The sequence below is a fragment of the Nematolebias whitei genome, chromosome 6 (genome assembly GCF_014905685.2).
Source record: "Nematolebias whitei isolate Nwh7 chromosome 6, NemWhi1, whole genome shotgun sequence".
NCBI classification, from domain to species: domain Eukaryota; kingdom Metazoa; phylum Chordata; class Actinopteri; order Cyprinodontiformes; family Rivulidae; genus Nematolebias; species Nematolebias whitei.
This window is the reverse complement of record NC_056503.1, coordinates 6,695,827-6,706,535: the sequence shown is the minus strand read 5'-3', so window position 1 is coordinate 6,706,535 and position 10,709 is coordinate 6,695,827. Positions and strand designations below refer to the sequence as shown.

The window sequence follows — 10,709 nt, the reverse complement described above, 5'->3', positions numbered from 1 at the left end:
ACACACACACACACACACACACACACACACACACACACACACACAATGAAGGTTTAATTTAAAATGATTAATTTCTTCCTGAAATGTTCAAAGCATCATCATAGCATTTAGAAACACAGACCAGTCAGAAAAAAGTGAAGAATTAAGTCATTTAAAGTCAAACTCTGAGCTGTGTTGTTTTACTGTTTTTTTTTTTTTTACAAACTTTCAAAATTCCTTCAAAGTTTTTACATGTTGTTGGTGAAAATACCAACAAGGAGAAATCTTGTTTATATTAGATGATAATTTCAAATGGATGAGCTCACATTTAATGAACATGAAGGTAGGCCATAGGTACTTTATGAAAAATACTTTATAGCTCATTTTATGAGTAAAATCTGAGGCATTCTTATCTGAAACGCATATCTTAGTTAAAGTTTTAAACTTCTTGTACATTAATCTTTTGTTAGGGTTTAATATTTGAGTTGAGTTTGCGTCAGATACTGACATCCTGAACAAACTAAAGGTCCAAAAATTAAATCTGGTCCAACAACAGGTTGGTCTAATTTCACTTTTTATGATCATTTTAAAGTGGTGTAGGTAAAGGTTCTGAACAATTAATATCTTACCTGTTGTAGATAGATTTTTAAATTCCCTCAGTTTGAGACGTTTACATTGGAGGGAACTGATGAGCTAATGGCTTGTCAGAACGAACCAAAGTTGTCATCTTAAAACAGCTTTATGTAGAAAACTTCACGGTCAGTTTCTCGTTGGATCGTTTTTTACACGAGCTGGAGACGCGTCCTGCAGAAACTTGACAATATTTCTGCTGAAACGACAGAGTAATGTAAAACTGACGACAGTGTGAATGTCTCAAAGACTGTCGATCTGACCTTTGACCTGGAAGTTGATGCCTGAACCAACCTGGCCTGCCGGTTGGTTCCAGCACAAGGTTTAAGCCCCGCCCCTAAACAAACGGACAGAGCTAATGGTAAAATAAAACACCTTGGATCATTTGTATCAGGTGTTGGCCTGTTTATTCCTGTTTCACCTTCCTGCTGTGTGTTCAGACATTTGCTTAAAAGACAGATCATGTGACACCATGATCGTTTACAGGGGAGTAGGCGGGGCTTAAAGCTCCAGCTCCTTAGTGAGCAGACTCTGGAGCCAAAAATCCAACATGGCAGCTCTTCTAAACTGGGTGTTGCTGGCTTCAACTCCCAGTAAAAGGCAAGAACATTTGGTCTGTTTAAATCATCGTTTTACATCAGGAGCAGGTTCAAACAAGGCTAGTTTTACAGACTAGCAGATGAGAAGAAGTTTTCCTGTAGTTTTTTTTGTCTATTCAGCCGTTATTTATACAGGTTAGTCTCAATGAGTCACAAGGACTCATTTACGAGAGGGATCATTTTAATTCATGCTTAAGTTCATTAAAGTTTTATTGTGATAAACCGACCTGAGTACTTTGACATCAGACATCAATGTGAAGTTGACTCATGATTTATAACTATGGAAAAAACTATGTATACATACAATGAATTTTAAATATTTGAAGAGTTCTTAATATATGAATTTTAAGAATATGTGACCATCATTTTAAAAAGTGATTGATATTTTTGAATGTGTAAAAATATTTCACAAATGAAAATTTAATTATTAACTAATTCAAAAATGAGCTTTGCCTGACAGCCCCCCTTATTGCTTCCTGACTCTATGACCCTTTACTGGAGTTGGGGGAAAAAACAATGGGTGACATTTTATTAATGTAAAGACAAAGTCATGAAACATACAGTCTTTAGTTTTATTAGATTTACTTGAGCAGCTAACTTTAATGGAATTCTGAGGCCTTCTAAAAACAAACAGGTTGAAATAGTTGAAAGAAGGCTAATAAGAAACTCCACAATTGACTAAATTGTACATTTGTAATAAAACTGCTGATACTGAAAGTAAGCAAGGACATAAAGTAACGTTATGGCTAATCAGGCTAATGTCATTAGCTAACAAAGAGTTGCATGCTTCAAAATATTTTTTAGTGTAGGCTATTTATTTAGTGTGTACCTCAAAGTGTATAACTAAACATTTTACTTGACATTTGTGGCTCAAACATGTACTTTAGGCTTTTACACACCAGATGTTATCTCATCAACAAACCAGTCTGAGGACATAAAGGAACGTTATGGCTAATCGGACTAACGTCATTAGTTAAAGAGTCGCATGATTCAAAATATTTTTTTGTGTACGTATTTAGTAACTAGCTGTGTAACTTAAGTGTATAACTTGACATTTGTGGCTGAAACTCGTACTTTAGGCTTTTGCACGCCAGATGTTATCCCATCAACAAACCAGTCTCTGTTGATTAAAGGTCAGCTAGTTGTCGGGCTTTAGCTTCTTGTGAGGCTAAAAATGCAACTATATTTCTATTATAAGAAAATACCCATAACTTTCAATGCACGATAAAATGTAACAATATCAATGTTGAGAAAGTTTACCTTTCTTAGTTGCTAATGGCGTTTGTCATTAAAAATTTAGTCTTTGCAATTTGTTCGTTTGCCTGCTCGTGCGTTAGCTTGTTTTATGTTTTCTTCTTGGTTTAGTTCATAGCTTTGATGCTATGTTAGAATAACTGCTGCAGAGTGAAGGCCAGGACAGACATGTAGGAAGTGGTCATCTTTCTACATAAAATAATCTGCTGACCAAAAGACAGAACATTCAGATATTTTAAGAGAATTTGTTATTTCTGTGTGGTCTGGACTCGGCCTGGTGTTTAAGCCCTGGTTTAACCCTTGTATCGTCTTTAGGGGAACAATCTGCCACACTTTAATTTTTGTCTGTGCTTTGATTTATTGCTTTATTTTGGTGCAGTCAATAAATTACTTTTTTTCTGGGAAAATGAAAATTCTACTTTTTAAAAATGTCAGAATTTTTACAAACACTCTCATAACCTCTCTGTAAAGTTACTATTTGAGGTTAGGAGAACTCGTGTTCCTGAGGGGGAAAATCAACCACGTTTGAATTTACTGTAAAAACACATTTAAGTCCATATTTATCATAAAATAAGGCATTCCTCTCGGTCATGTTTTTTTCCTTTTGCTAATTTGTTATTACTACACTTTCTATTTTTATATTAGCTCACTAGGTGGTGCTCCGCTTTTATATTTGTGAGCCTCTGAAAATAATCCACAGACATAGTTCAACAGAAGAGGTCTGTCTGCCCGGCCAGAGACTCTGCAGAGTCCCGTCTCTAATCCCGTCCTACAAAATTGTTTTAGTTTGGATGTAAAGAGCAACAACTCGCTTGTAATATGCACAAGTAAACATTCAGTAGTAAAAAGCTGCTTCACATGCATGCAGGCTGCAGCATCAAACGCTCCACGGCTGACAGCGGCCGACTGCCGTCTGTTTATCCAGAGGCAGCAAGTCAAGCAGCTGGATCATGCATCTGGATCGTGCAGCTCGCTTGTATTTGTTGGTTCAAAATAATTGGAAAAAATGTCCATGTCCAAAGAGCGTGAGACACGAGTAAGTTGAACCAAAACAAGGACTCATTTTCAGCTATGACACCTGAAGGGTCTGGAGGATCTTCACAAAACTCTGGACTGGATTTGATCAAAAAAAATATTTTAGGCTTACTAATGGAGGACTTTTTGTATTTATTTATTAGAAATTGCTGTAAAATTAATATTTTGTGATTTTTTTTTTTTTAACAAAAGACCTTAAAGAGTTAAAATAAGTAATTTAAATTTTGTATCTTTATTTCAGACAAATAGCTCTAAAAGATTGAATATTTTTGTGGAGAAAATTATTTAAAAAATAAGTATTTTAATCAGTTAAATGAGGTGGTGGATTTTTCCCCTCAGGAACATGAATGGTCATAAAGTTAAAGGACAAACGTGTTAAACAACAGGAACTACTATTAAACAGTGAACAGTTTATTTCAAAGTTAAAGTTGATCTGCTAAAAATGGCTTTTTACTTTTCTTGGTGTCATTTCTTGTCAGGTCCACTAGTCCAAAATCTGCTTCTAATATGTCAACACAGTGTCCTAACAAGGATACAAATTAAACTTTGTGTGCAGACCGAAGGGTGGCGCCCACCCACCTGCTGCTGGCCTGGACCCACAGCTCCCCGCTGGAGGAGCAGAAGCTGCTCTCGCTGTTGGAGGACTTGGCCAAGACGTTCCAGCCCCACTGAGGCCAATCGACGAGAGCGTCAACGCCGACACTGAAGGTTTCTGTTGACCTGAGCGCTGACGTTTGAAACATCTGCTCCAGATGAGGAGCAGGGCCTAGGAGCATTAATGTGAAACATGGCGGACGTGAAACGCCTAGCCTTACGATAGACTAAATGTTGCTAAAACAGAAGTATTCAGGTTGCTGTCTAACATTTGTGAGCTTAACGGTTGATGAACTCCATCTTTTACTGTGTGACTTTAATAACGCGTCAATCAGATGGGAATCTGATGAGACCGAAGTCACACCAGTGGTGTGTTCAGGGCCACACTTGTGCTTTGATGCCTTACAAACGTCTTGGCTGATGTGCTGTATGTAACCCGTGTACGTTCTGTTCTGTAGCTTCTGCTCGGTGCAGCTTGAACCCAGACTTCACCGGTTGTGTGTCTCAAACAAACGACATGTGCAACAACTCTACATGTTTCTGATTTAAAATCTGCACGGCACCTTAAAAAAATGTTTACTTCTTGAACTCATCTTGTGAACGTGTGTGAATAAACAGAAAATACTGAATGTTTGTGTGTTGCTATGTGAGATGATTCTACAGGAAAACCAACAGTCAGAATAACATAGGAAATCTTTTTATTAGGAGTCGTCTTCCCTCTGCGCTCCGGTTAGAGGAACACAGATTTATTTCAGCCCTGTTTAATCAACAAAGGTGTTTAAAAATACACTTATTTGAGAATATACATTAAACAATCCTGTTGGAATGGTGAGTAGCTTGTACAAGTTTTCCAGAGGAACAGAATTCAGTTTACAGTCAAACTGGTTGTTTCAAAGAGCGAGGTGACCGCTACATGGGACAAAAACTGGGACAAACCAGTGATAACGCTGCAAAACCCACTGCTTCCTTCCTTCCTGGGCCCTGTGGACAGTCTGATGATCCATTACACGAGCTATTTCTGCTAATTCCACCGTCAATCACATCTGCAGGGACACTCGCAAGAACACGATGAGGAGTGACGCCTGGAAACGGACTCCGACTCCTGATTGTACTGTAGCATCAGTGATCACCCTGCTGATCCGATGGCACTTTGTGACATTTTCATCAGTTTTTTAAGATTCTGAACCAGTTCTGATTCCTGATCAAGCAGTTAATAGACACTAAAGAAGAAAAACTGCATGTCTGCACCGATCATTATCATGACTAACGAGCGTTTGATGCGATGGGAGCCACTACTCAAGACGTTCCTGGACTCTACATCCTCTTTCTGAAAGGTTTCTGAAGTGACGTTCTGTCAATAAATGATCAATCGTTACCTTTCTAGCCATGACGTCACTTAAAGAGCAGGCCTTCCTTCAAGTCAGGCTGAGAGCTAATCAAACAAAGGTCCATCTTTATCAGTTTCAGGCTTATAAAGCAACTCCTTTCCAAAAACAACAACCATGAGCTAACGATAGACATCTACATTTTTGCAGACGGTTGTCCCTGAACCTGCACTTAGTGTTTCACGAGCCACACTGGGGTCCTGACCCAACTTTCAGAACTACTAGTCAAGTCAGGCCAAAGGTTTACTCAACACACGGGCGTTCAGTTGAAACAAAGAGCCACAAACAAATGTATGCAGGTTTAATAATAGTCGATTTAGTGTTCTTTCACACCAGCAAGACCTTTTTGAGAAACTTGTTTAATAATTCTAGAAAAATTGGACACTTGTTTGGCTAGCCTTTAGCCTAGTGTTACAACCCAGCTCAGCCAGGAATAGGGGCGGTAACATTAATGGGGGCTCGTCCGGGATTTGACCTTTCACACCCCAAGCCTGGAAGAAGACTTTTGCACTTTTCGCCACACTCTTAAAACCGATCCGTTACTACTGATAACCGTTTGACCAAACATCACTTCAAAAATGACCGGAATGTCCCTCGGAGCTGATATTAAAGGAAAAATGTGTCTTTTTCAACAATAACCAACAAGTGTCCTGATCACCTCATTGACAGGAGCAACTATCGTTATACCTGTAAGTTGTATCTTGTTTAGTGGCAACAACAGGCTCAATAATGGAGCTTTAATGGTTAGCATGAGGCTACATTTCATTCGCACCCAGAAATATATTCCTTCTCAGAGGCTTGAGTCACAGCTGGGGGGCTATAACTTCATTAGTAACACCCCCGTGGTTTCCTGTCCACTCCCAGTGTTAGCGGCAGCTCTCAGTTAAACCCTAAATTTAATCTGATGTCATGTTATTAAACCATCACCATCCATGTCTGCGTGAGAAACGTCTGCTCATTTCAGCGCTTTCTAATGAAATCCAGATGAGATGGGCACAGAAACTACAGTGAGATAAATATATATATCTTATACAAATATAAATATACACTACACAATCAAAGAGCTGGAATGTGGCTACGTTTCAAAAAAATCATCCCCCTTTACGATAAGGCAAGCGCTCGTCGACGGTTAGATGATTTCAGAAGCTATTTACAGAAGCGCTACACGGAGCGCAGCAACAACTTCCTCAGTGTCTTCACCTGCCAAATAAAACAACGTTTCTACAGACGACTACGATTTGTGCAAACTAGTTCTGCGTGTTGAGAGATGGACGCACAAGAAAAATGAAACTATGGAAGGAGTGAGGAGTCAGGAGCGACCGAGCATGAAGGAACTGGTGACACACTGAAACGCAAAGAGTTCAAACTGGTGAACTGGTGAAACACTGAAACTCAAAGAGTTCAAACTGGTGAAATGGTGAAACACTGAAAGGCTCAAACAGTCTTTAAGGCCTTTAGAGAAACAGGCGGTCCTGATCTGAGCAGAGCTTCCACCACACAGGTCAGAGCCATGTTTGCTCTCGATGCCTCTGTAGTACCTCAATATCTTTCTGCTGGCAGGAAACCCAACTAATCACCACTAAGACCAGTGCTGTCATTTTTCTGAACATTACCCATAAATCTAAGGGAGGTGGGCGTTCAGAGCCTGCATCGTCCCGTTAGCAACGCCTCAAAACAGCAGCGACAGGATGCTGCTGCTATCTGCCCGTTACCACGGCAACCGTTACGTTCCTTGCGCCTGGCTCTGGTTGATGAGCTGGAGGCGGAGCCAGCGCTGATGCATTTACCCACTGACTTTACTGGGGGATTTCCTGCGTTCGTGGCGGAGGCGGCTTCGGCAGTTCCACACGGTGAACAAACAACAGACACGATCCGACCCGCTGACGTCAAACCTCCTGAGAGTGTGTTAAGGCCATGTAGTGTTCAAGAAATCACTTGAAGCTTCTATTTACACAAAGCTGAACAGAATCACCAAGATGCAGTTAGTGGGCCACGCACAAGCAAAACACGATTTCCACAGAACGGCAGGTCACTGAAAACAAACTCAAATTTCACAAAGAAATTTTACAAAAATGAAAATCGACCTTTGTCCAAAAGAAAGAAAAAACATTAAACATCAGTTCAAACCATTCTCACACACCTTGTTGTGCTTAAGGTTTAGTTTCAACTCAAATAGTCTAAATCAGTCACACACACACCCGCACACATACACATACAAACGCACACACACACATGGCCTGGCTTCAGTTGTGGACCCAAGCTTGATGGGGGGGTGGCCTGTACAGAGGGGTTTCCATGACACTGGAAGAGTCAAGGAAGGGGGTGAGGTGGGGGTGGGTTGCCAGGCTGGAGCGAGATGGGTTGCCATGTAGTGGGTTGGGCCAATCAGCGCGGGGAGAAGCCTGTTGCTAAGCTACAGCCAACCACCTGTGTCATATCCCAGATCTGTGGAGACAAACATCATCAGGATCATCAGTCGCTTCACATTTTTACCAAGAAACTTTTTTTTTTCAAATGTGAAGCAAAGTTATTAATAATATCATTAATTTAAAAACACAAACCACATTAAAATACTAAAACTATTGTACATGAGTGCAAAATATCCCCGTTTTGGATTTTTTTTGGGGGGTAGGGGTTACAACCAGTTCTTTAGGGCAGGGGTCTGCAACCTCTTTGATGAAAAGAGCCATTTGCGCCCCGTCCCTCGATAAATAAAATGTGTCCAGAGCAGCGAAACTGTGGTTATCAACTGGTGGCCCATGGGCCACTTCGAGTTTGTTGGAGTGGGGGTAGGGGGTGGGGGTGGGGGGGTTTCTGGCCAGTGGGGGTGACATTATAAACCTAAAATATATAATAAATTTTAACATTAATATTTTTACATTTTATGATTAAAAAAAAAGACTTGAGAAAGAAAGTGTGAAAGCTGAATAAATGAAGCAGCTTAATCTAATCAACATTTCTCTCCATGCATTAGTACAATCATTCCCATTAAATCAAACTAGCCTTTTCTGTTGTGGGTATAGAAACCAGTGAAATTAAATGTCATGTTAGTTTTGGCCAAAGCTTCAGTAGTGGGGGGGACTGAAGAGCCACTGGTTGCAGACCCCTGGTTTAGGGGGTAGTTACTTTTCCACACCCTGCCAGGATGGTTTTCTCCTTGATAAACAAAATCCTTGTGTAAAAACTGCACTTCATGTTTACTCAGGTCATCTCTGGTGTGAACATGTGTTTGATGATATGAAGTCTGTAAGGGGGGAACATTTTCTAAGCCCTGTCTGCTGTGGACTCTGGTCTGGATCAGAACTGGAACTTTTAAATCCATCTTCTAATAGAAATGGTTTTAGCTCCTTTTAGTTTAAGATAGTAAAGCGTCACCGCACGTTTCTTCACTACTAAAACCTAATTATGAGTTCAGTATCTCAGTGCAAGGGAACTTTAGACCAAATGGATGCATTTGAAAACACTGCGTACAGATACTTGTTTATATTGTGACTCAGACGCTGTGAAACATCGTGTGGTTTTGGTCTAACTAAACATGAATGTGTGCAGACTGAAGCTTGGTGCTCCTGACAGCTCTGAGCGTTGGCTCAAAGGCCTCGTGTCTGGACTGGCACTGAAACACACTGATGATCTGCTGTCAAAGAACAGTTGTTGACCTTAACAATGCGGTCGCTTCCACAGGTGACCATCAGGCCTCTGGACGGGTCCATGTCCATGTGGGCGATGTTGTGCTTCCCCTCGTGGAACGTGGCCAGCGCTGTCCGACTGCACCACACAAACACAGTACCAGAAGTTCATCATGGTGTATGCAGTAAAAACAAGCAGTACAACAAAGTCCTCCATCACTGAAGGAGTTTAACAGTGAATGTTTGTAGTTTTAACATGAGTTTATTTGTCCAAGGCCACGTGGTGTGACAGATCCTGGTGAGTGGAGGAGCAGTTTATTTACCATCAGGTGCAATGGCAGAGCCAGGGGGTGGCCAATGGTGGCCTTGGCCCCCCATAGATTAATCTTGGGCCACCCCAAAGATTTGAGGAAAATACACTTTAAAGCAGCATAAAAACTAGAATGCATGGTTTCCTCAAATGACACGGGTGACCGGTTTATATATACAGTTTGTATGGTGGTGGCCATCTTAGATTCTGACGTAGCAACCCAATTTTTGATAAATTATTTTTCTTACACCTAGACGTAGACACATGCAAAAATGGAAGTCGGTACATTGCATCTTTTGCAAGTTTTCCAGCTCACAATGTTAACACAGTGTTTCCCCTACCTTCATCCAAGGAGGGGCCCCACCCTCTCAACAGAACCCAGCATCCTGCCTACGGAATTGACTTTCACCCCCCACCCCACCCACATCAACAAGTGCCAGCACTAACATAGCGCAACTGTCCTCCAACAATTCCACCCCCACCCATCCCGTCGACAAAAATCCCCAAAGACATGAGCGCTCCCTACCAAGGGGGACACACTGTAACATACTATATATACCGTATTTTTTGGCCTATAAGTCGCAGGTTTTTTGCATAATTTAAATGCCATGCAACTTATAGGCCGAAGCAACATATCTATGGACTTTTTCCCCATATTTATAAACCATTTTTTGGCTGAGATATGACCGTTTTCATTCATTCTGATGGAAAAAAAAAAAAAGAGCAGTACCACTTTCAGCCACTAGATGATAGAAGAGTAGTAGTAGTAGTAGTAGAAGTAGTAGTAGTAGAAGTAGTAGTAGTAGCAGTAGTAAGGCATGCCGTTGTATCATGTAATACGTAAATGTGGCTATAATGACAAATTCAAAAAAGTTCAAGACAAAAACAACTGGACTTTATTTATTATTTAGTTCTATTTATTATTATTATTTATTTAGTTCTAGAATGAATTGCGCCGCTCAAGGTGGCTGCATGTTGGAGCAGCTCTGTTACTTTCATTCTGTGATTTTGCTTTTAGAAACTTTAATTCCTCTTTTTCTGGATGTAAATCACATTTTTTGGATGAGTGTTTCCTCTGGTATCAGATGCTGTGCAGCAGGAAGGATTTTTACTGAAACTTTTTTTTAGTTTTGGACATTTGTTATGATGCGTAACCATGGCAACAAGGCAGTTTTCTACAACCAACAGCAGCTGATTAACATCTCAAAAGCTCAAATAATATCTCAACTACAGACCCAAATCTCAAATGAGTTGAAAAGAATGTTCTGTGGACGCATTCTCATCTACCTGCCAGCTG

General features: G+C 40.5%; 2 protein-coding genes across 2 annotated transcripts in view; one reads left to right on the top strand and one right to left on the bottom strand.

Moving 5' to 3' along the window:
- Positions 1-4,400, top strand: part of dhrs12la (dehydrogenase/reductase 12-like a) — a 12,721-nt gene extending 8,321 nt beyond the window's left edge. The window contains exon 9 of the mRNA XM_037678451.1: positions 4,054-4,400. Within this exon, the coding sequence (XP_037534379.1) occupies positions 4,054-4,169 (116 nt within the window). The 3' untranslated portion in view covers positions 4,170-4,400. The remainder of the gene's footprint in view (positions 1-4,053) is intronic.
- Positions 4,401-7,562: 3,162 nt separating this feature from the next.
- Positions 7,563-10,709, bottom strand: part of wdfy1 (WD repeat and FYVE domain containing 1) — a 26,533-nt gene continuing 23,386 nt past the window's right edge. The window contains exons 11-12 of the mRNA XM_037678005.1: positions 9,133-9,241; positions 7,563-7,921 (exon numbers count right to left, since the gene is read on the bottom strand). Of these exons, the coding sequence (XP_037533933.1) occupies positions 7,862-7,921; positions 9,133-9,241 (169 nt within the window). The 3' untranslated portion in view covers positions 7,563-7,861. The remainder of the gene's footprint in view (positions 7,922-9,132; positions 9,242-10,709) is intronic.